This window comes from Accipiter gentilis, chromosome 16 (assembly GCF_929443795.1).
Source record: "Accipiter gentilis chromosome 16, bAccGen1.1, whole genome shotgun sequence".
NCBI classification, from domain to species: Eukaryota; Metazoa; Chordata; class Aves; order Accipitriformes; family Accipitridae; genus Astur; species Astur gentilis.
Genome location: NC_064895.1, coordinates 27827883 through 27853978, shown reverse-complemented (window position 1 = coordinate 27853978; position 26096 = coordinate 27827883). Strand labels below are relative to the sequence as shown.

The window sequence follows — 26096 nt, the reverse complement described above, 5'->3', positions numbered from 1 at the left end:
GACAACCGCTCTGCAGGTGAGGGAACAGATGATGGACTAAGATCCATGTTTGGGAAGCTCAGTAACTTGGTAGCTATAGTTCAACTGGGCCTTGGACAAAGATTTGTCTGGGAGCATCACACATAAAATCTAAAGGAAAAATGCTAATGGTTTCAAGCAAAACAAACAATAACAAACGCCCCTCCATCTCTGATGTGTAACGCACTGGAAGATAGGTTCAGCTCTTTTTTGCTTTTACTATTTTAAGAAAACCCAAGGAGCATCTTGCTGCAGCTGCTCAGGGTTCAAGAGCTAAACTGTCCAAAACCCCTAAATTTCTTCTTCTTCTTCTGTTTTCTTCTCGCTTTTCCCTCTGCCCACAAGGACCTGGCTCCCATGGGGATGGAAAGAAGATCCACTGGCTCTTCAGACCCACTCTAGAGACTTTATCTTCTTCTTTTTGAAGAGCCCACCCCACAGTGCAGCGGGGCTAGATTTCTCCCCTTCCAGCCTAGCTATGTCTGGAAGAGAGGTGATGGAGAAGGCTGCCAGGAAGGATGGCAGACCTCCATCTCTGCCCCTCATTAAAATTCTCCCAGCCTGCACGTCCACCAAAACTACACCTTTGCATCAGCTCTCAAGTCTCTCTCTGAATACCTTGCATTTGGGCTCACACGTGCACTAGTATTTCAGATTGAATTTTAAAAAACAACAACCACAAACCAGTAAGATCAGTGGTCTTATCAAAGAGGGAAGCTTTAGGCCACCACCTTTAAGAAAACCACAATTTTCCCCAAGTTCTAAGTCCTCAGCAAGAAAAACTTGCATATAGGACTTGGGGACTTTAGTGGATGGAAACTTGTGAAAGTGAATAGCCTCAGCCCCAAACAGGTATAGATTAGATTTATTTTTAACCTACCAGATGTGTTACATTCTTGGTAGACATAATTAACAGTTTTGGAAAGCTGAGCAATGCCGCACAATTCTTAAGGTAAGTGATGCTATGTGTGCAAGCACTGTTTGTTGCAGTACCTTCTAGCTATTCAGTTTAAAAACTTTCTGTGATTAGCAGAAAAAAAATCATCATGAATTGTCTTATTTTAGTGCTGTTATACTAGGAACTTGTACAGCATTAGATGTACCTGTATACCGAAACTCGAGCAGTGCCAACCCATAAGAGACAGATGTGTCACACTGGCTTAAAAATGTTTCTGTTGGGTTCATTTATTCTAGAATAGAGAGAGGAATAAAATACACCAGAAACAAAACCCCAGTATACACATAAAGGCTTTTCCCACTGTAATGTTTTCAGCGCAGAAACCTACACTAATCACAGCCTTTGCTGTAAATTGCACGGAGCTGGCTGAGAGTATGTGTGTTGAGTCACTCCCGTTGCACGGTACCATGCCGGCTGATAGTCATCTGAACATCTCCTGTCAACAGAGAGAGGCAGACACCCCCAGAAAGTGATTCAACCTGTCCTAAGATCCATGTGTGGGACAGGGAGGGGTTGACTCATGCTCCCAAAGTGTCTGACTCCATCCCTTGACAGGGGAGTGCGGGGACTTGCAAACACCAGCAGTCAGGTGGAATGAGTCCTCCCCTTACAAAACAGTTTGTTGCCTCCTCATTTGCACTAAGACCTGGGGGGGGACGACAAGGGAATGAAGTATCTCTAGACATTTTGACATATCCCTGTCGTTGTTTAAAAATTCACAACTCTGTGGCGAATGCAAATTTTGGCATCCTTGTGATGAGCAGGATCTGGACCTGGGTGTCAGGGAAGGTTGATCAGTAGGTGAATGTCAACAGGAACCATGGAGTGATGAAAAGACTTCTCCGGCACTTCTTGCTGTGTGGCCACAGAAATTATTCCCTGGCTATTTCATACAGACTTAAATGACAAAGCACACCTTGGCTTTTGTCATCTTGACCATGAATTTCTCATTCCCATCTTTCCCTGTTACTTCTAGCTTGTGACATCTTCATACAATGTACAATTCTCTCAGACTGTGGGATAAACCGGTCCTTTCTTTTCCACCTCTCCAGGCCTTATTTCTAAGCAAGTATAGAGATCTCTCCAACTATAACTAGAACAAAAAGTCCTGGTAAGTTGGATCACATGGGAAGTATTTTTTTATTTTGATTTTGACTTTTGCACATGGTGACTGACGCACCTTCATCTAGTATGAGTGGGTTTCAACTCCCTTCCAACGTTTGTTTATCAAAGGGTTGGGTTTGGTTTAAAACTGAAGGAATTTCAAAAAACCCACTCCCACTCCTGTCACTCTGTGCTTCGTCTTAGGAGTGGAAAATACCTGCCATGTACTGCCCCATCAGTGTGGGCATTCTCAAGCCAGGACATCAGCTACCATGGGGCTGGATCTGTATCCCACCTGCCCGTAACAAGTCAGACTGGCATAGACTGGGGTTATCATCGAACTCTCTGCACCAGGCTGTACAACAGCCCTTGAACTCCTCCTGTCACCTGCTAGGAGTGACTCACAGGCTGTAGTCAGCAGCACTGAGGAGTCAAGCCCATGTGTCTTGAATGACACATCACAAGAATTAGTTCCCCGGATCCCTTTAATAATGTGCCCTGAAGTCCTTATGGTGAGACATCTCCTAACCCACATTCAGCACGGTGAGGTAGAGCTCTGTAATGTCCCTGTTTGACAGACGAAGCACTAAGATTTGAAGGATTTACCCAAGGTCTCATATCAAATCCATAGTAAAGCAGGGAATAGATCTCCTTCACATCACAGTGCACCTTGCCAAGGCATTTCAGACAGGATTCAGCTCCTACTTCAGAGACTCGCCTCAGGGTGTCCATGGGTAAGCGGTGTCTCTTATTTTACTCAATGGAGAATTAAGGCTTAGTGCAACCATCACAGATGGGAATCCAGCAACATTTGAGAAGCTCTAGGATATTCTAGTCCTCCGTGTGGAGCTGGCAGATGTGACAAACTTGCATACAGAAGACAGGAACGTTTTTGAGCTGGGAGCTGGAGTGAGGCAAGGTATTCTGGACATCTCAAAAGACACTAGGCAAAAGTCAAAAAAATTGTTTCCTTAGTCATTACAGCCAGTGGAACCAGAGCTGTACGAAGGTCACTGTTAAGTCCCTGTGGCTGTATTGCCTCTTATCTCCACTGAGCACGAGGGGAGCTTGGATATCCCCATCACGTGGGGACACCTCCATCAGAGACACCTTTGTTTAGGTGTCTGAATCTGGAGCTGAACTCACCCGTCGTCTTCAGCTGCCTTGATGATGACTTCTTGCCTTAGTAATTCTGCCTTTCTCAGGGGGAGCTAATGAACAGTCCTCGGTGGTAACGGAGACTAAGCAACAGTAAACAGTGAAGAGAAAGGAGAAAGCAGTGGGAAATAAGGCAGCTATATAAAAGGCTGAGAAGAGCGTCAGATGGAGGAATAGAGTCTCTGAGAAGGGGAAACAAGAGCCATTTGCTTGGGATCATGAAAACATGAGTGGACTAGAGTATAATGCAGGTAGCGATCTGATACCAGAGGAGAGGAGCATGAACCACTCTGAGTTCAAGGGAAGCTCCTGGAGCCTTGCTGAAGCTCGCAGGGGCAGGCTGAATTTCAGCCTCTTTCAGTTTCATCCTCTCGTTCCACTGATGACCCAGAAAAAGGAAAGGCCATCTCAGAAATGTAATAAGTGTCTTTGAAAAATCCACCTCCACAAGAGGGACTCAAAACAATAATTCCCCTTAAATTGCCATTGCTGGTTTTAAAGCCCGTATATGTGCAGGAATAAAAACAGCGCATGGAAAGCCATCCCAGTCTATCTGGCCTATTCATGCTATGCAATCACACATGGGCTTACAACTAGTCTAATAAAAGCTGTAGACAAATCACACACACAAATGAATATTTAAAATGAACAATATATCCATTTTTCCCTTAGTCACAGTGTTGTTCAGCTGAGGAGAGAGATTTTTCACTAGGGGTATGTACAGTTTTCATCACGAATCCAGCTGCAGGTTATTGGCTGTAAGCAATTTGAATGCACTTACTGTAGCATATTACCCAAATATTTACTGTGGTGCCTGTTCCTTTAAAGCTGAAAATGATGCCTAAATGGTGCTCTATTTCTTTTTTGACATTAATTCTCCTGAAGACTCTACTAAAACAAAATGGGAAGATACCAACATTTCTCCTGGGTGAGCTGGACAGCAAATATGCGGTGCGACATGAAACCTTCCGTCAACCCCTGTGCGAAGGCACCGCTTGCTTAATGCCAAGTGCCATGTCCCAGTTCCTCCCCATCACTTGCTGGCTGCTCAGGCCTCTGTGCTGTGAACCCTGTTATCATGTTTTCCCCTTTGGGTGGCACGTTCCTCCCTGAAGCTCAGTATGAATCGAGGAACAGGTTTTCATTTTGATGCACACAGACCGAAAATGCATTTGTATACAAAAAAGATCGAGGCAGATTCTGTTTTGTAACAAAGTTGCCTGAAAGTTGCTCCCCTCTACTTTTTAATCTGTTTTTATTTATTTGCACCAGAGTAAAAGGGCTCAGAATCAGACCCCAGGTCTGAGTTTCATTTGTGCCTGCCAGACTTTGATGCTTGGTTTTTCTTTTTTCTTTCCTTTCACAGGAAGGAGTGACTTTTGACTTCTTTCCTGAATTTTCCCTCTTTATTTTTCACTTTGAACATGGAAAAATATGGATCATTAGCAGTATATAAACAATAAAGGGCTGCATACACCATTTTGCCATTCATTTTCCTCATAGGATTTCAGGACGCTTCCTTAACCAGTCTCTCCAGCATGCCACCGGTCTGTTACGGCAGATGAGCACTATTCCACCTCTGGTGAACATCACTCATAAGTCTGACCCAGGAATGGCCTGCTGACATCTATGTGACACCTCTGTACTCAGAGCTGGAGTGACGAGGGATGACAAACCAGAGCCTGACACTGGGAAGAGATGTTACACTGGTGTCCTGTCCTTTGCTCTTTCCTCATGAAAAAATATTTTGGTTTTGTTGGGCAAGGGGTGAGTTTCAAATCCTCAGCATCTGCTCCCTTGCTAGGGAGCTCTTCTGAGACCTTCCTCCAAGGAGCACGCACAGCCCCGTTCTTCCCAGGACCTGACTCCCACAGGACACAGCCTCACCAGTCCGTAAGAAAGAGAAAACTGCTGGTGACTGTTTGGGAGAGGCAGGAAGCAGAAGTAAGTAACTCAATTGAGGGACCAATCTCCAAGTAGATCTGGGCAACAAGAAGAGGGTCTTCTACCACCAAATCCCACTGGCATTTCCTGACATGAGGCTTGCTTTAAGTTTCTATACACGACCTTCCATGTCCAAGCTAGCACAAGGAAGGCTCTTCCACATTAGACCAGAGGAACATCCACATTCCCAAACCAACATAAAATTGTTCCAAAATAAAATTGTGAGATTGCAAAAGTCCATAGCAAAGCAACTTCAGAACAGCTTGCTTATATGGAGAGTTGCCCTCTCACCCCTTATCAGTTAAAGGCTGGCTCATGTCCTGAAATGTGAATGCTTCCCAAAACCTTTTCTTTCTGCTCAGTTAAGATGTCCTCACTAACCCCAGAAACACCGGCTCTTTTTAGCTCCCCTCCAGCCTTCGCCTCAGCACTGCCTTGAGGAACTCAGGTCCACAGGTTCACTACAGATTGTGTTTCAAAAGGACTCGCTTTTCTCCCCTTTCATCCTGCTGCCCTTCAGTTCTCCCGAAAGCCCCTTCTTCTCTACTGCTAGAAGAGGTGACCTGCCACATTTGTCTGATCTGTCCTCTCATTATCTCGGCTGCTTCTGTCATGCCTCCTCCTATTCATCTCCTCTGTGAACTCAGGAGCTGCCAAACTGGCTCAGGCCCTGGGGCCATCCAGTCTTGTATCTTCTCCTGGATGTAAGCCAGCGACTGATCCTTCTGTGGGAGGCACAAGCACCCTAGGCCAAGCAGAAATGCCCTCTGTTTTGGATTGTCCTTGAATACCCTCCGCAAAGCGTCAGATCTCCTGTTGCAAATGTTGGCTATCATCCACCACATAAGGATTGGCAAAGCTTCCTCCCCCAATCCCCGTTTTAAAATGCTCTTAATGAAGATCTCCCTTGCATTATGTGCCTCAGTGTTTATCCCACCCAAGGAGAGCTGTCTGAGACACGGGATGAGTTGCCCACTGGAAGTGCCTCTCTGTCTCTCCGTTGACTCCACCTGGATTGTGGATGATCAAACTGAAATGACCAAACAAGAAGTGGGTAAAATTAAAAGTACCCTAGGTAGCAGTGGTTTGGCATCCACCAAATCCCCACAAGAGCTCAGAGGAGAGCCCTGAGTTCCAGCAAGGTGAGGAGAGCAGAGAGGAGGGTTGGGGAAACCTGTTCCAAGATGAGCAGAATAGCTAGCATTGGCTTCTGCAGAGCAGAAGTTGACAGACCGAACACAACGTGGGCAAATTCAAGTGACGCAACACGAAGATTTTATACCACTGAAGGCCAAACAGGCAAAACAACCCCCCAACGCCCTCCTGATGAGAGAAGGGTGCCATGACCAGTCAGAGGACATATTCAAGTTGCATTTCCCTGAACAGCCAGACAGACTTATCACTATCTTCAAGAAAGTGGTAGCAGAAAGACAATATCCCCCTGCTACATAAATGAGAAGGAAGCTGATCTCAACAGGCATGGATGTGTACAGTCCTTATAGGCATGCAAGTCCACTATTTGCTTTCCATAATAGCCTTGCCCCTTTCCTAGGATGCTGACCACAGGTATCTCAGTTTTTATGTACCTATGTAGGCAAAAAACCTGCTGACATCCACTCCACAGCTGAAACATTTCTGGCAGCACTTAGCTGAAGCTGAAATCTCAGCCCTTACATATGTACAGATCTTCAAACAAGCCTCTCCTCACCTAGCTAACCGGGATCTTTGATCTTGTATAATGGCTCGCCACCAGATAATGGCTCATAAAAAACCAGCAGAGAGGAGAAGGGCACACGGGAACCCAGTCCTTGAGAGAACCTGGGTCACTGTGGTGACATATAAACCAGCAAACAAGAAACAGAGCCAGGGCTATTTGTTGACCTTCAGCGCAGCAGTCAGAGTCTGCCATGTCCATACTATTAAGCTCTCTCAGACTCCAAAACAGAATATTTATATCCTATCTGCCTTTTGGGAATTGTCCCTGCCCTAGGTGAACTCATTTTCCCGTGCCTGGGGAAGCTTTGGGAAAGGGCTAGTTGGCCAAAACTGTACCAGGGACCACGTTAACAGAATCACTTGAGTGCCAGTACTTGGGCTCCAGCACCGTCTGCATTAGAGGTACAGATGTAATTCGTGCACAGTCCTCTGCCTGTCACAAACACGGTCATATACTTCTCTTCATCACTTTAAAAATAATGTGGAAGACCTGTGGTTCAACTCCTGGAGATGGAGCCTCTCATATTACCAGATTTTCCAGACTGGGCTTTTTGGCAAAGTAAATTAGCCCAGGTGGCTGCTGTGTCCAGACAGCTCTGGCGAGCCCAGACATGGCAGCTAGAGCTAAGGTAAGGTGTAATACAGACATGTAGACAGCTTAATGCCAGCAAAATGTTATTTTGGCAGTATACTTTAATCCTTCTAGGAATCTGGTCTCAGCTATGCTCTCAAAGCTATGTCTGAGGAAAAAGCCAGCGTGACTCTACTGCTATAGCTAGACTGGCAAAGCCTGTCTTATGGAGAAAAGCCCTCTTCTGAAGGTCCCTCCAGCCTCCAGAGACTCTGATTGGAGTCTAATGGAGTAAAAGGAAATTAACTTCAAAATCACGCTTTTCAAGGGGAGCAATGCATGGCAGGCTTCTAACACCACTCAGGAATCTGGGGTGAGTTTGGTGACTAGTTCCAGTCCTAAAGAAGCTGGAGACAATTCAGTGAGTAGAGGAGAAGGGGGACACACAACAAAGACTAATCTTTCCTTTGTAGTCCCTTTTGATGTGACATTATAATGACATTATTTATGACATATAGCTATTTACTTTGAAATTACTCTTCCAGTTTTAAACTTCCCCTAAACGTTAAGAAAATATACAGAAAATACTTCACTGTCCCCCTCTGACCAAAGCAAACAGTTCCACTTCAGCGGACGCTATTTTGAGGGTGTTAATACAGAACAGTTCTTTCCTTTGTGATTTTTGGCCAGTAAACCAGAAATGTCATTAATCTTACTGATGGTGTTTTTTGATGTTGGTGTGGGGCTACATTTGATGGTGTTTCCAACTAGGATAGCTGCTGTTATCACTTAAATTGGGATTCATGTAGGCTGGTAACCCACACCCCCTGCAATGAGGACTCAGGCTATCACACACAAGTGCCAATATCTCTCCAGGATCTTCCCACCATGCCCCCACGCATCCCTCCCCAGTGCATCCTCCAAAGGGCATGCTGAATCTCAAGTGGGCAGGGCTGCATTGGAGTTCATAGAGACGCTCAGCACCAACACCTATGTGCATCTCTGTCTTCTAATGCCACACATACGGGAACGAGAGACGGTCTGGTCTGAGCCTGGTCTAAATTTACCCAGGTACCAATCACCTGGGCCAGTTCTGCAGTGGAAATGTGCTGGGAGAGCAGCAGCCAGGATTTCCTGGGCACAGTTTAGGTTGTTTGGAAATAGAGCATGAGAACTCTTCTACGTGTCTATTTTTGTCTGTATGAATTGCCACTCTCTTCAGAGAGAGATACCCTCTGCACAGTCACCACTGTAATTATAAAGACTTTAGTTAAATTCCTGTTAATCTGAATGCCTCTAACCACTGTCTCAGAATCACACTGGAAAAGAACACCACCCAAATCCCCCAAAGTGAACAGTCACAGACAAGAGGACTTGAAGCTCCTTGAGAGACCCCAAAGGATTTAATTTTAAACGCTCTGTCAGGATGTCCTGACAAGACCTCTAGCAAGGACAGGATTTAAATCTATGCATGCCGAGCAAAATCTCTCTTTGTAAGCAATGATACAGGGCAGTAGAGTCTATCACAGAAACCTGGTTCAATCTGAAAGGAACACGGCCAGCAAAGAAGTGTACAAGTCATCTCTATGGACTTCCATTGCTTTTTCTTGGTGTACTTTTGGGTTTCTCTTGGCTCACTTGCTTCTGACCTCAGTTCAGAAACCGAGTAGCCTGAGCAGAGCCTTGTATCTACATGGCCATTAGCGTGTCACAGAGGCATCCTAATTTTACCAGGTACCCGAGATGGAAGAAAAGTCAACCTAAGCTGCCTTTGTGGGCAGCTAAGCACCACCATCGGCATGGATCTAGCATGGGTGTCTAGAGCCTAAAGACACCCAGGTATGACTGCTGCTCTTGTAGCCTCTTGGTTAGATGTGCAGTGTTGTGTGGTCATTGATTGCCGAGATCTGGGTTTTTTCCCCCTGCTATTTAAAATAGGCTTTCCCAGAGCAACAGGAGAAAAAAAGATCAAACATACGATTACTTTAACTGGGAAAAATAACATGGCAAAATCCAAGAGGAGTTACTCTTGGAGGAAAAATCATACTGCACACTCAACAGCTGGTTCTTTGTGAAGGACACTTTAGACACAAATTTTAGCGGCCAATTCTTTGCTCAGATTCTTGAGTATATTGAATCTCTTCACAGACTCCAACAGAGTCGCTCCCAGTTTACACTCTGCAAAGATCAGAACAAGCATCCTATATTGAGATATTTCAGACTTAATGATATTTGAACTCTACCACTAGGAATCTTTAGAAGAGAAACATATGATATGATACTGCTTGAATGCACTGAAATGGGAAAAAAAACCCTTTACTAAGGAAAACAACACATGGATTGACTTAAAATAAAATCTTCCCCCATCCCCTTTTATGTTCTGAGTAGGGGTAGTCGGCATGAAACAACACAACTGTTACCACAAACACATACAATATACTTGCATTTTAACACCGTACATTTGATATTTGTTACAGCATCTTTATCCTGGCATTCTTTTTTAATTCAGATGAGAACTGCAGCCCATTGAGAAGAATTTAAATCTGCCTAGCACAAGCTGAACGGATGTTGCAATCTTGCAGGTGGGGCAAAAATACTCTGAAAAACAGGGGAGCGCATCAACACTGGCAAGGAAAGCCCTAGGAGTTCTGCTGTCCACTTCTGAAAGCATCCATGAGAATCTCTTTTCCCTAGCACTGGTCTGGGGCAGCTTTTGAACCTGGGACCCTGCGCCTAAAGATCAGTGACTGAGCAAAGCCTAATTCTGTTGACTGCTACATCCATGTCATTATGCAGTCTCAGCCCCCAAACGAGGGTGGCCCAATCCGGACTGCTTGTTGGGAATCATCCTTGGCCTGTGCTGACACCTGAGGCAAGCCTGGGAATTGTTTGGGTTGGTGCTAGCTGCCGTGGGCTAAAAATGTGCCAAGGACTGTGCTGATAATTGAACCACGTGGATGAGCGAGATCTGGTGGCTGTGCTCGTGTTCTGATGTGTTTCAGTTTATTAGCATAGATGAAACCCCACAGACTCGTCACCAGATTGAGGAAGCAACATCTTCTGCCAGGGCTTAGTGAAGGAACTTCCTGCTATAAATACAGCTCCCACGGCCAGTTCCTTGGAGACAAGACAACATGAAGGCAATGTTTCAAACAGTCTGTGACAGTACCGAACCTGGATCCTGCAAACCACCTCTGATTAATCGTTTGGCCTGGACACAGAAAGTTTGCAGGCCATTAGAGAAATAACTTCCTCCCAATTCTGGAGATGCTTTTGACCTGATGGGGAAGAGGAAGGAAACCCAACTTGGTTCACACTCACTGGCCAAAGTAAGAGGTCTTCATTCAGTGTGTTTAGAGATGTGTCAGCAGTACACACTTTGCTAACCTTATGGTTTGTAAATCTTTGTTACTGTGTAGGGGGTCATTGATGGAATTGTCTCGGCATAACTGCAGGTGAGGGGACTGGTCTCCTGAAAAGAAGGAGCATCTCGACACTTCTGGAGAGCACACAGGGCTGGCATCATTAGAGTGAGTCTGGCAGAGCATTTCTGTGAGGGGGAGTGACAAAGTGACAAAAAAGGCTGTGGTGCAGCTGGTGCTGTCTCGCAGTGGGGTAGCTGAAGGCACCAGGGACACTGATTTCCAAGGATAACAGCAGGAACCTCTTTCTTCCTCTGCTTCCCAGGCTTTGTATGCTCTGCAAAGGTCTAAGTGATGTGTGGCAGGCCAGAACTCAATGACACGCCAGCATCCACCGGTTAAGTCATGCTCAGGTTGGCTTGTCTTTCCTGGGTCTTTTTGCCTTCTCAGAAGTTCATTTGTGTACAAGATGGAGTTGAGACTGCCTCTTCGACAGGTTAATGAACATCACCTTCCCCACGGACAGGCTGAGATCAAACCATGCATCCGTTCCCCTACTGCAAACATCTGTTTGCACCTCAGGGTATTTCAGATATGGGCTCCTGCGACAGGGAAACGGCCGTGCCTGGTCTTGGGTGCCCCATGGGTGAGTGTCCGTGCGAAGACGTGAACGCGACTGAGGGCACTGAGAGCACGAGGTTGGTCAAATGCCACTTAGGACAAAAGTCATTTCAGGAGATTTCCACTGACTCAGTAAATCTGCTGCACTCCCAGACTCAGGACTGTCACCTTGAGCTAATCATATAAAACAACTGATAGTTTCTGAAACAAGAATGTTCTTTCCTTCAATACTCAGCAATTTTGAGCCAGTTGCATCAACCTGAATTGCTCCATCTACATCAGGGATAGAAACACAGAGACGTCCCTGCCCAGCACCCGCCCAGCATCTTCCCCAGTTATTTTTGCACATCTCAGTGGCTATGTTCTCTCCGTTTACCCAGAGTTAGCATACTCTCCTGGATGCCTGACGTGAACCCCAGAGCTGCACACTAGAGCAACCTGAAGATGGAAATAGTTGAATTTCCATGCATTTTACTAGCCAATTGCACAGCAGTGTGCAGCCACCTTTTCCTATGCTCTAATCATGAACCTGCCACGGGAGGTATGTCTCCAGGAAAGTCTGCAGCATGAAATTACCTGAAAAAGCCTTAATTTCCTGCCTGGAATCTGTTTGGCATGAACTTGCTCCCCAGGAGCCTGCAGCGTAGAGATCCTCCCCAAGACCTTAGGCTAATCAAACCTCTTTCTCCGTGCCTCAGTTTCCCAGCTTGCCTGCAGCTCCTAGGAACAGCATGGGCTAATGCTTGTGTAGTGCTCTGATGATGTAACCCCCTTCCAATGATTACCACAGTCTTACAAAGCCTAAAATTGGCAGCACTGGCTACCTGCCAATGCTGTCCCGTGAATGGTGACTCATCTTTATTGGCTGTGGCATGTCATATGCGTGATGGCGGCACGTGGTACGGAACAGAAGGTTTTTTATCAGCACTCCAAAATAACAGAGCGAGAGCTATGGCAAGGTGGTGGACGGACAAGCTGCAGGTGGGGATGGGCTAAGGGGTGACGTCTCTCTTTGGGCTTGCTCCAAAGCCCAGTGGAAAAAAAATTAAAAAGCTGTCACTGGCTTCAAAGGCTCCTGGACCCAGTCCTTCCCCGCCGTGCCGGGACAATACGGCTGATGATAGGACAAGCTTTCCCCATGCTGCTCGATGCCAGTGTGCCTCGGGCTTGGCCGCCTCTCAGCATGCCAGAGCAAGACGTCCTCAGTGCCCACTGCCAACTGTGGAGATGGCTTTTTGATGCTGCTGGGAATTGGCCCGGGACCAGCGACTCATTTCAAGCAGGGCACCAAATTGCTATCTGTCATCCGGCTTTGGTGAGAAGGAGGGGAAGGCAGGAACAGAGCCATATGCCCCAGTCTGGCAAAGCGCTTGAGTCATATGAGTGGCCTCCCAGGCGAGCTGCTTATGTGTTTGGAGCTCTGGGCATTTTGTGAGGTGCCTCCTTGGTCTGCTGATGAACACTTAAAGGGAAACTGTGGCTGAATCAGGACAAACTTTCAATGCAGATTATCCCAGTTCCTCCCTGCCGAGCCCCTTCAGCAAACACACAACTGGTGGGGTCCCTTATCCACACGGCAGTGAGCAACTGCTTTTCTGCTCGTGCCTCTTCTGTCACAAGGAACCAGGTCTGGGTGATGATGTCTCCCATTTCTTTTACTCCCCAAGGAATGGCATGAGAGAGAGGAAGAAAGAATATGCCTTCAGCCCCATGGGTAAAGTTTAAGCATCTTTTTTTTCCTTACGATCTGCCTCACAGCCCAAGCCAAAGCCCAGGGTGTGACTCTGGTAGACCTTAGCCTCACCCCATCTCCTGTTACCGAGAACTCTACGAGGCAAAGACTTTTTTAGGCACACATTGCAGTTATCTTGCTGGATCTTAGGAAAAATACATCAGTCAGAAAAGGGAAGAGGATTTCTGCTTCTGGAGGAAAAGGACTTTGCTTGGGCCTGCATCAATGTCTTTACCCATCCCAAATGGAGTCTGTAGATGATGTTGGTCTTTTTTGTACTGAGCCCTGTGGAATCTGATGCCTGTGTAGAAAGGGTGAACCACGGTTTATTTATGATGGGTAACTCTGGTTACAGGACTCGGCGCAAATGGGGACAATTTTGTCTAGTGAGGTCACAGAGATTTGAATTTGGGGGTTTGGATTCATGTTTGAGCACTGTTGGAATGCAGATATTTAGTTGCATCCAAACTGAAAGACACCTGTGGAAAACCAGCAGCAACACCCCACAGCAAGCACTTTCCCCTACCCATGCTTTTCCATCCAGCATGGCATCTCCCACCCATAGTCCTCTGTGGCTGCATCTCTACTAAGAATCAAGTATTTGCAAGGATTGTTCTCCAGCCCAGTGGCCAGTAGGCACACTCTAGTCCCATCCATATCCCATCTCCTGCCATCCAAAGGTGGCCACATCCAACTGCCTGCTGGGAATGGTCCCTGCTCTGTGTTTACCCCCAAGCAGTCTTTAGGGGTTTTTTGGCACAAAGTTAGCTGGTTCAAGCCAAAACCGTGTTAGGTCCATGCTAACAGGGCAACAGTGGTGGTGATGGATGTCCCTTGCTGGTGCCATTTCTGCTGGGCTCTCCGATGGACGTACCTGCTTGGCCCAGACCAGCATGAAGGATCTTGCACTAACTTCTAGTGCTCCTTCAAGGTTAGCAGTGCTACCTGTAGGATAAACTTTCAAATCTAATGAGTCTCTTCTCCACTTTCAGCAGAGACATGGGAATTTTAGTCTTCCCATTTACGTTCAGGCCCGTGTTGATCACCTTTGAAAATCATACCCTTGGGCAACTAAAGGCTGAAGGCTCCCTTTTGGACTTGGTTGCCCCAGCTAAGAAGGGGACCTGAGTGGTCAGGGGACTGAGTAAGAAGTGATCCATTCATGTGTTGTCCTTTAGATATGGCCTTGGTTTTAGATCTCAAACCACTCCTCAACAAGTCATGGTGCCTTGAGATACTTCCTATCCTATGAATCTATCTAACAGGACATTTCAGACAGTATGTAGTTCACAGCATGCCCATTATTCACAGTATGTTATTGGTTAACTATCGGCCTGTCATTGGGAGAAAATTAACTGAGGCATTTATCTCCACATTAGACTTAACTCATTATTGCCCTCACAGGAATCCTCTCACCCATGTGCAGGAGTGTTTAACTTGAGGCTGGCTCATCCCAAACCTGCTCAGCTGGATGGGGGATGCCTTCTCTGGGCGGTGAGGACAACAGCTAACCCATCCCTGCTGCTTGTCCATCAATACCCTGCAAAGACCAGTTAAGTCTTCTAAACTAAGTGACAGGGAAAAGCATCTTAGTGTGCCCCTGCAAAGAAGGACAAGCCCTGATCATACATGGCCCCCAGATATGGTACAGAAAGAGTGAGGACACGATAAAAGATAGGACTTTGCTTTGGGAGGGAGAAGAAGATTTGCAAACTCCATCATGATAACTCTGCAGCCAACACACATCTGTAGCTAGGATGCCTAAAACCCCTTTTAGTGCCTAACTTGTATCACTCTGCTTAAAAGAGCAAACTCCAGAAAAACAGAAGCTAATGTTGCTTTTTCTTAAATATACAAGCAGCTTCAGACTACTTACTGCAGGCTGCAGAGAGTGCAGACAACTCGCAAAATCCCAGAGATTTCAGCAGGACTTTGCAAAATGAAGGCTTACGCTGCAAATCTCTTTCAGACCAACAGCAGGGTTAATAGAGGAGATGGGCACAGCATTGGCAGATAGACAGTCCTTTTTTGCGGGGGGAACCCTGCGCTGAAAACTGCAGCCTCATGCAGGCAAATTCCCAGCAAAAGCTTTGCGTAAAGAACTCGTGACATGAGTGGAAGGACGTTAGATGTTCTGCTAAATCTCATTAAGTCTTAAAGTAGCCACATGAAAAAAATTAAATAAAAGGAAACCTCTTTAAGAGGAGATTTATGCTGAAAAACTGGAATCCCTCTCACCTCAAAAACTGCCTAGAAGTTAGATTTAACCTTTAAGCTGGTTATATGTGCTCCTTTCCATTCAGCGCAGAGGAACAGGCACCTCTGCAGAGTGAAGTAGGTTAAGGATGGTTTATACCGCAAGAAGTGAGGTGGATTGTCTGCTAGGAGTGATTACGAAATGAAGATCTGGGTTGCTGGGCTTTTTTTGTCGTCATTAACATTACGTTTCCCCCTGCAAATACGCCATGTTATTTAAATCAGGGGAGTCCTCTGGTCAGTGCTGTTCTGTAATCTGAGAGAGATGGCCACCCTTTCGTGCCATCCTCTCCTATATTTCCCAGACAGTTACAGTGAGCAAGGGACAGGGCTGCATCCTCTTCAGAGTCCCACCACCTCCTTTTGCCTAACCCTAAGGGTAGGTCTAAATACATCACCTAGGTTCTGTCTAGGTGCCCTGGAGAAAGGTGCTGCTGGAGGGCAAGCATCTCATCTCACCTCCCTCAGCTGCTTCGGACACGGGCAGATCCATGTTTTGGAGGCATCCTTCCTCCCTCACCTTCCGTTGACTTTTTGGACCCACACCGCTGCGGTTGTAGCAGATGAATCACTCGCAAAGGACCTGCATACCCACACCAGCTCCTTCCAGATGCAGATTCAGGAGCTGATGTCGACCCATTTGTCCCAGCAGCCACAGCACAAAGTACTCCAGCTCAGGCTCTCAGCGTGCGCCTTCCAGGTCAGCTCCGCTCACCTGATGGAGTACACCGAGTTCTTACCTCTTTTCTCTCTGTGCTATTTTCTGCTCTTCCCGAGTCATCGGGCGATGGCGGCTAAGCTGGGATCTGGTCTGCCTTGTGCTAGGGATATGATGAAGGAACGAATCCTGACCTTCATGAAATCCCAGGGGTGTTGTCCCAGGCTTTACTGAGGCTGGGACTTGACCTCAAATTCCAGCTCCAGCACTTCTGCTGGTGGTGTCAGACCATGCAGGAGATGCTGACTCTTGGGTGAGCAGGGGCCCATCAGTGAAACTGGTCTGTTCTTTCAGCACTGAAGGACCAGTAAACACAGGTTCCACCCAACCCTTTCAGACAGGTACCTCTCGGGGTAAAATGGTTTTTGTAAGGCATGGTGAGGCTTTTCTTTCTTCCACCCACCCAATAGATACGGAAACCAGGAAATTAAGCCTTAGCCTGATTGCATCCCCTTCTACTAGTCCTCGCAGTGCTCCCCTACTCACTGCAACCGCTAGTCCTCGCAGTGCTCCCCTACTCACTGCAACCACTAGTCCTCGCGGTGCTCCCCTACTCACTGCAACCACAACTGGCAAGAAGAACCCTTTCTGTCACCATGTTCCTAAACATCTCTGGAGGAGATGCTCAGGGTTTGAGTAAAGACCTCCAGCGTATTCACTCTTCTTACCTCAACAGCTCCCTTAACATGGGAACTAGGAGAAAAAAGCAAAACTTCCTGATAGCCGTTCCAGTAACTCCCTTTCTAAAGCTCCTTAAATAGGAGATGGAGACATTAGCTGACCCATTTGGAGAAGACTGGAGCCTGGCTTGGCTTCCTGCACTGGGCTTGGCATGGCAGTCTTAAGAGAAGGGAGGACTGGGGCTTGGAGGGGGGGATGTACGCCATATAAAATGGTAAAGTGACCTTGTTCTAGCACTAAATGAATCCATAAGACACCGTGTGAACCATATGGAAATAGCTGGAGTCTGGACATACTAGCATGGGCTGTACCTGGGTTTATAAGCCCTGCTGTGGGCTGTTTTGCCCGCGTGCATCCCTTAATGTCGCAGCTGACGCTGCCCCTGTGTAGAGGCAGAACTGGCCTCTTCCTGTGATGAGCCACGCTCACATAGACATGATGAGCCAGGAGAGACTTGATTTGATTTTTAAACACTGCCTTCCTAACAATATCCATCTTCCTTTGGTTTCTCCCTGCTTTAAGGGAAATCTTTGATGCTGCCTTTCATAACGGCTCCTCTCAGCATTTAATTTCCTTTTACATAATTACGTACTGGCCGGGAGGAGGAGGAAGACAGAAGCGCCGAACGGGCATGGAGGAGCTTTAGGAAACCTTGCACCTGAGTCAGAAGCACCGAGCAAGCTCTGCTGCTCGGATCCATCAGCAGCGCCCGCCGCTTGGCACGCAGCCCCGAGATGCGCGACAGCATCTCTGGCACGGGCAGGGAGGGAGGCAGGGAGAAGGGGCTCTGGGGACCCGGAGAGCTCGGCTGCTGGAGCGTGGCAGGCAAAGAGCCCTCCAGGGCCCCGGGGAGGCAGGCGGGGACGTGCGCTGCCTTGGAAGAGAGCACAGCCTGCTCGGTGTGGTGGAGGAACGGAGGAACTGCATAGCTGAAGAAGGGAGGGGGTTGGAAAATGATGCAGCTTGTTCAGTGGATTAGGCAGCCATGCCTGGAAGTGGCAAACTGAAAGAGCCGCGGATTTGAAAGCCTAGAGGGATTATTCGGCCGTGTCGTCTGACTTGCAGCACAACAGAGGCCAGCAAACTTCACCCAGTGCTTTCTGTAGCGAGTCCAACGATCTGCGTAACGCCCTGGCAAGCCTCTTAGGTTATGATTTCTACATTTTTAGTAGGGTTAATAATGTCGGAAGCAGCAGGAAAAGGGTGCTGGCAAACGTGAGCAGTTCTAGCAGGAGTTGTAGAAAGGCATGTTCATCATGTCAGCACTTTGGAGGCCTGGAGAGCTCGTGATGAAAGGTTTTAGAAAAAGACTGCCTAAATAGGAGAAGGGAGGGAGGCCTCTACAAACAACATGTGATGGACATGCTTGAAGTATGGAGGAAGGGGACAGCACTCCGACTTATTGATGCTGTAGCTAGTGGTGACCTTGGTCCAACCAGCAAAATTGAACCCTGAAGAAGTGCCCAGTTCCAATCTCAGCTCCTAGAAACTCCTCAGGTCTGTCAGAAATGGCGTGCCACAAACAGGCTGTCTTTGGAAAGCCGAGTATCATGCCTGGTGTGTGAATTGAGCAGGGGCTGAATAACCCAGCAGCTCATCAGCTGATACCGCTGTTGGTCCTTGGAAAGGACAAATCTCCCTTAGGCAGCCGGCATGCCATGGGCATGGGCTGGTAGAGCTGCTCACCCCAGGGCTGGCACAGGGGCATATGCCTCTCAACTGGGGTGGATGCCCCATGCTCAGGACATCACTGCAGCAAAGGACATCAGAACCGGCAAGTATTCTCTGTGGTTGCTTCCAAGCTTCTGTTCCTCTACCTACCTTTGCAATGATACCTGCACTACAACATCCCTGTCCCTACGCAACCCCCTCCGCTGCTTTCCCCTCTCTCTTTTCTTCGACTTCCTGAGAACCATGGTACCAACGACTAAACCTTAATTCCTGGGCGCTCCTCAGAAAAGGTCCTACGGTGTTTAGCTATTAAACCCCCCCACTTATACTCCAGTTCACACCATCAGAGCATTGCACAGGCATTGAACCGTTTGTCCTCACAACACAAATTCAAATCTGGCCAGTTTTATCATCCTACTTACGTAAGGAGGGAAACTGAGGCAGAGAATGATTGTATCTGCCTGCTGCCAGGTGGCAAACGAATGGCGACGCTTGCCATAGCAGCAGAGACTGCCTGCCTCCTCCTGATAAAACCATCGTTTCTTTAGACTGGACTGGGTGCGGAAGAGCTGAATCTCATCTTTTCATTTATACTGGTTTTTTTTCTCAGTGGAATGAGCAGAAATTTTACCCAGCGAACGCAGCGCGGAGCTGGAATGAGATTTGTCCGAAGTGGCAGCCCCTTACACGCCAGGTTGCGTAGGGCAGACGGTTAGCAAAGCATCCATCGGCAGCTGAGCATGGGATCAGAGGGGGGAGGCCGGGAGGATGGGGAGGGGGGGACGAGGGGGCCACTTACATGGTAATGTTTCTGCACGGTTCTTTTGGATCATTATGCAGAGCTGTAGCACCAGTTGAGGGGCGCTCTCGAGGAAAGTTTCCAGGAGGCGCAACATATTTACGTCTGCATATTCGTACATCATAGCCCAGTAGAAACGCCGCTGGTGTTCCTTCCGCCTCTGGCTCTGGATCCCCAGGTACATAGTTCGGATATACCTGCAGGAAAGAGGAGGAAAAGCTGAGCGTGAGACTTTGGCATGCATCAAAATCTGAGGAGGATGGGGCTGTGGGCCAGTTCTTTGGGGAGAGGGAGGTTGTCTGGGGGAAGGGGAATCTGGGGTAGATACAGGTGTCTACACAGGTCTAACACTGTCTCCTGTGAGATCTGAGGACCACCTTCGTATTGCAGGAGTGGGAAACCTTTGATTTGCACTACCCAAACGTGAAGCATGGGTGTAAGAAATGCTCGTGGAACACTTGCACAAGAAAACAACTCCCTCAGTTTGTTTTCGTGATGAGAAGAGGAAAAGCTACTTGACAAATACCGGTCATGTCACTTGGCGGTGGCTTGACAGATGGTCTAAGCCCCTTCAGCACTCTAGTAAGGAGCTTCCCTCACAGAGCCCAGAGATTTGCCCGTTTCATCGTAGATGGAGCAATGAGACACCACCTTCACCTTCAGCACACGTGTGACCCACAAATGCAAAAGGCCACAGCTTGCCACTGGTCAGCTATTGAGACTTTGAGCAATGTTGGCCTAGAAGGAGGCGTCTCATGCATGGACAGGTACTGCTTTATCGCCTCTGGTTCCATATCGGTGTGCAAGGAGACCTGCAAACCTCACCCTGGGGACACAACTTCCCTTCAGGGCACTTTTGGCCAATCTTTGTAAATGGAGGTGACCCAGGTAAGGTAGCAGAAGGTGCCCAGATGACACAGGACTTGAGCCATTTAAGAAAAAAAACACCTCCTAACAGGGTCCTTTCTGATATTAATGATCTAATAATAATGGGTCTTTTTCCTTCTCATCCTGCGTGGTGGCTGTAACCTTGTGCTCTGAAATTTGGGATGGGAATCGTTTCACCTAACGCTGACCCTGAAGTGGGTTATCTGAGCTAGTCAATGGAGAGAAATGTCCCCTCCTGGGACTGTTCATCTGTCCCACCTCAGATGCCAGCATGACGGTTGGATGAAGTGCCTTCTGGAGGCTCTGGGAGGGCCTCACAGCACAAACTGGGGTTTCGCCAAAACGATTAGATCATTTCTTGCCACTCGGGGAGAGATTGCACAGCAAGGAAGAGCAGCAGGAAAAGACATAAGACTCGACAGCTTCTGTACTTCCAAATTACACCCAGGGACAGGGAGGTGGGAGAGAGGCAGAGGTACCTCTGCGAGCCCTGCCCTTTCTCAAGCACCTTGTCCTGCCTTCCCGTTCCCAGTTCGCAAGCACAGAAGACGGAAAATCCCGAAAGCAGACACAAGGACATACACACACACAGAAAAATGATGCAGGAAAGCCACCAGATGGGGCTCGACACTCGAGAAAATGCTATGCCGGTCATATACGACACCGGTGACACTGATGTGACATCCCCAGCAGAACCCGAGTGGGGTGGAAATGCCCGTGGAGCCACCTTCTCTCCCATGGACACCAGTCCTCCTCCCACTCCCCCGACATGCCCACCACCACCACCTGTACTCAGCATTTCCCTGAAAACCCCCAGCCCCCAGAAGCTGCAGGATGACACAGGAATCCTGCCTTCTCTTCATGCATGCAAGGAATTAAATAAATATAGTTTAGCTGGAAAGGTAAAGTTGGGGAGAGTAAGTTGGAATGGCTCAAAGAGAAGGCAGAGAACAGGAGCATGGTTTTGATAATGTCAGCAATACAGGGACACTGAAAACCAAGGCGGTGGTGCCCATAAGGTGCTGGCTATGGGCAAAGACAGCATCTGCCAATATCTTTCGACAGAGACAGTCACTGAATCTGTCCTGTAGTCTTGCGCGGCCTCCCCTTCCCAGGAGCTCCCATTCCTGCTACTACATGAAAAGTAAACTCCCGTTCTGAAGTTTAAGCCACTAATTTCTCATCGTTCCAGCCATGGACAAGGAGAAGAATTTATTCATTTTCACCCTGCAGCAGTCTTTTACCTGTATGCACCTAGTTACCATGTAAACCGTCATTCACCTTTTCTCCAGACTAAAAAAAACCCCAATTTCTTTCAGTCCCTTCTCACAGCTCACATTTGCTAGACTTCTACTCTTCCACATTGCTGTCCCCACCAGCTGTCTCCAGTTTTTGGTTATTTTTAAGACTGTTTTTACTTTTCCAAGTACTCCAGGTTGGCAAAACCAAACTATAACAACGGCATTGAGTCACTCAAAAAGATTAAGAAGAAACTTAACAGAAGGGACACCATGTCCTGCAGTGATTTCTCCTCGATCTCTAGGGATTCACCACCATCCACACAGCTTAAGCATGAATGCTTCTAACTGGCTACAGTGAGAGGACATGCCACCTCTTCATGGAAGCAGCATGCATAAAAGGACATAAAAATGCATTGGATGAATGTAATGCCCTGGTCCTCTCTCCATCAATGCCAGAACAACGGCAAGAACAGTAACACCAAATTCTCTTGGCTGTTGAGCCCACAGCCTTTTGCAAAGGTCAACTGTACTGTGCCCCTTCCACAGATGGGGAAACTGAGTCATGGAGCACCAAAAGGGCTCTCTGAAAGTCTTCTGGCAGCCAAACCCAGATCTTTTAGTGCTGTCCCCAGCCTCTAAACCCCACAACACAAACCCACGAGTGGAGTACCACTCTGCCTGCTGATGGTCCTCCGCCCAGGGTAGACGTGCTTCCTTGACGCCGTAAAGCCCAGTGCTGCCCAATCTGATCTGTGCTGGAAGACCCAACAGGACAAATCTGTCCCTATCCAACTGCCACACGGGACTGTGAGCTCAGGAATCCCTCGGTGTAATTTTGGCCAGCAAAAGGTCACAACCTCCCAAATGAACAGCACATGAGCAAAACGGCTCCAAGGACCATTTGCAGCAGAAGGGAAATGAACTTCCCTTTGTACTCTCTTTTTGGTCCAGCCAAAAATATGGTGCTCTCTCTTTAGCACCTTTCAGACCAAAATCTGACAAAAAGAGAGGAAAGGGAGGAGTAAAAACCTATTCCTCCTTGATGCCAGTCGATTGCGAGTTTTCAGCAGAGAAAGTGTAAGAGTAACTGGGAAAAGCAGTCTTTCCACCTGGTAGGCTTTCAACGACTAATAAATACCTAATTAATCAATATAAAATTTCACCCAGCTGTAACATTGGTAGTGCTCAATCCTATATCCGAACACAAATGTACCGCACTGCTGTAAGCAGTTTTATTCCAGTGTATCAGTTTCTTCTTTGTGGTATTTTAGTTACTTGTTTGAGGCCTTTTTTCTACCTTTACTAACACTGGTTAAGTGTAGACAAACTCTGATGAAAAAAAAATCAATGTCATTTCACCTGAAATTTGTTGTTCTCGGTCAAGCTGGTAGCAAACAGGATTCTATAATTAGACTTTCAAATCCATATTCAGGCCTGATCTTCAGTCTTCAGCAACATGATGCTTCCTCTTATGTCAGTGAAAGCCATTCACCACTCCGTGCTTTTGAAAATCAGGCTAATTTATTTATTTAGGAGCTTAATTTTGGATACAGGAGCCTAACTTTGGGCTTTTTATTTTTTGAATGCTGGCTATTTTTATATATGAGTGTGTGTATTTGTGTGTATGCGTGTATTTTTAGTTCTAAGTCCCATCATGGCTTCAAGAGATAGAACTAATTTGGCATTGGGAGGGGGATTTGGGGCGATTTTCTTTAAATGCACAAAGGATTGGCTGTCCCCTCCATTCTGGCAGGGTTCCCAGAATTCCTGTTGGTATAATTATCCTCACGCTTATTTACTACGTATGTCGCAGTAGCACACAAACTGCGCGGGGCAAAGTCACTGCTGTCCCTGTGCCAAAGCACATTTTTAAGGAGCCAAAGCCATCCGCTCCAGAAATGTGGTCAAATAACCTTTGGAGAAAACCCCAGGATGCCATCAGGAGGGGGAAGAGGAGATGTTCCTACTGTAAAAAAAAACACACCCTAAGTGCTATGGAAAAAAGATGCTTCATGTGGACGAGAGAGGCTGCTTAGCTGTCTCAGCAAGGACTGTAGCAGAAATGTCCAGAGACAGGATTATGGAGTCAGAGACTCTGTCTATACCATTAAACAAAGCAGACCAAAGACCAGCCTTTGTCCTTGGCCAGCTGGCATGACTTGACTCCACGTGGCTACGTCCACGCTAGGTGGCCTTGGCCAAAAGTGCCAGAGACTGTGCTGACAATTTAACAGGGTGAACTATTACGGGATTGTGCCTGTGCCTTGGCACTGTTCGATTTACAGAGGTGGCTTTGAATATCACCAGCAGAAACTGTGGGAGGATGCCTCAGGCAACAGGCTGGCTCGAAATGAAGAGGATGCTGATGTGTAAGAAAGAAGGTTGCAGGAGCACGGAAAAGCACGTCAGCGCAGGGCCTGGGCTACGTTTTGAGGAAAGAAGAGTCCTGATGGCCTGTCCCACAAAACCACAAGCTGATCAAGGTCAGGAATCTCAGACCGTATCTACAATAGGCAACAAAGTACAGGGGCCCGATCACTTTTCCTGAGACCAATGGGCCAAGATGATTGACTACAGAAATGAACTCTCTCTTCCTCCAGAACCAGGTAGCTGCCTTCATACTCAGTATTGGGACCGATCCCTGGCCCCTATGGAGTCCTGAACCCTGCCTAGGTTATGATTACTTGGGAGAGTGCTAGTAAGCCTTGACCGATCTAGTGATTATATGAACAATTTAGCAGCATGATGAAGTCACAGTGTCCATGAGCAGGCCTTGAAATTGCCTGTTTTACTAGTATATGTATGTGGAGAACCAAAAAGGAATAGGATTTGAGGTACTCAGTCTACTCCCAACAACTCCAGGTTGGGAAACTCTTCTTGACCAAGCACAGCTTTCAGAGAAGCAAACCCTGGCTTGAAAAATGGCAGAGCATGCCCGAGAAGTCAGAAACAGACCTCTAGGGAAAAGAAAATTAACTCTGCTGAGTAGGTTGCAACTTACAACTGCAGAACCTTACATGCCCCTTTGGATGAGTAGGATTTATCACGACCAGGAGGGCAACAGGTACAACACCTTTCCCAGCATCTCACCAACCTCCCCTTCTCTCTGGACAACCTTCCTTTGCCGTGGCGATGTGGTTATATCCTAGGTGTCATGGTATCAACACACACAGTATGGATGGACACCATCTCCCTCACCATCCCATGCCACCGACCTTCTCCCTGGTGCTCTCTCCTGGAAGGAGAGCGGTGGGATGGGGCGCATCATTCAGCTGACAGCTCACCCTCCCGCCGCCTTCTCCGCAGGCACTCCTGCTAACTCTTGCAAGGGGCCATTATCCTTATGCACTAGAGGGTGTTTACGGTTTAAAAGCCCACTCCTTGGAAGGGAGGAAATGAGGACATGTGTAACTGCTCGGCTGGAAGGCTTGCAGCGGAGGCTGCCTGAACGTACCCTTAAAATGAGGTTATGTAAGGCCAGATCTCAGCTGGAGCGAGCTGGCATCCACAGGGCTCTAGCAATTTACACCAGCTGCGGCTTTGGCCCGCTTTTTTAATTTTAATGAATTATTTTCATTCTAACAGATATAAAAGGAATGTAAGATGCAGCGCTCAAGCAACAGGGGAGCATGAAAGTAAAATGCTGTCTATTAAAAAATCAAAATCAAACTTACAGTTGCCATCACAATTAACATGCTCAATATCAACATTTGTTAGCGATTTTTTTTCTTTGTTATAATGTTGCAAGTTAGCGATAAGGATTCACAGATGGATAATTATTGTTCCTAGTTTGAGTATCGCAGTAGTAACTATGGGGCCCCATCCAGGTGCCAATATACCACAGCTTCGTCTGGCTGCTTCCACGGCATCAAACTCCTCCAGAACAAGGGGCTGCATCCAAACTGCCTCTAGGAAACGGTTCCTGGCCTGGGCTAATCCTCAAAGGGTGTGCAGGACTTATTTACACCACTGCTAATTGTGTTGGGCCAAAACCATGCTGGGGACCATTGCTAAACTGGGAAAGATCACTTGCCATCTCAAAAGCAAGAAAGAGCACCTTAATTCTTCTCACAGGACTGAGCAAGCAATGCACAAAACCTTCATTTAATCCAGCATCCTCACAGGTCATCCCAACTACGTATGACTAAATCTCTCATCATTTTGATGGCCTTCATCAGGGCCCTGATTTCCAGAATCGGGATTCTCAGAGCTTTCTGAAATCTTGCCACTTTTGGCATTTCTTCATATGGTTTATACGTAAGAATGAATAAAATGCAGCAAGAAGTGTGTTCATCAATTGTTTCAGTCCTTCTGCCTTGCAGTTTCTGCCCTCTTCTGACCAGTAAACATGCTTCACAGTGTACAACTACCCCTTATCTAGTTAACTGCTTCTATCAGCTCCTATTAAACAATTAATAAACTCCATTCCATGCCTTGTCTTGCTTATTGGAGGAGAATGTTGCTGAACACAAAACAAGCTTGTTCTGCGCCTTAGAGACACTTAAAAAGCTTAAATGCCTGGCATGACATCATCTGTGAGTTGTGTGGACCAGTAGGTCACAGAGGACACTTTCTTTGGACACAGAGTTTATCGTCATCTCGGTGCCGAACCTAGAACTCCAATATGAGACTTTATCCACCTCCTCACTTATCACAAC

The 26096-nt window shown here is 47.2% G+C and overlaps 1 protein-coding gene across 1 annotated transcript in view; it reads right to left on the bottom strand.

Moving 5' to 3' along the window:
* XKR6 (XK related 6) overlaps positions 1-26096 on the bottom strand; it is a 182725-nt gene that overhangs the window by 2359 nt on the left and 154270 nt on the right. Inside the window, exon 2 of the mRNA XM_049819216.1 lies at positions 19310-19506. Within this exon, the coding sequence (XP_049675173.1) occupies positions 19310-19506 (197 nt within the window). The remainder of the gene's footprint in view (positions 1-19309; positions 19507-26096) is intronic.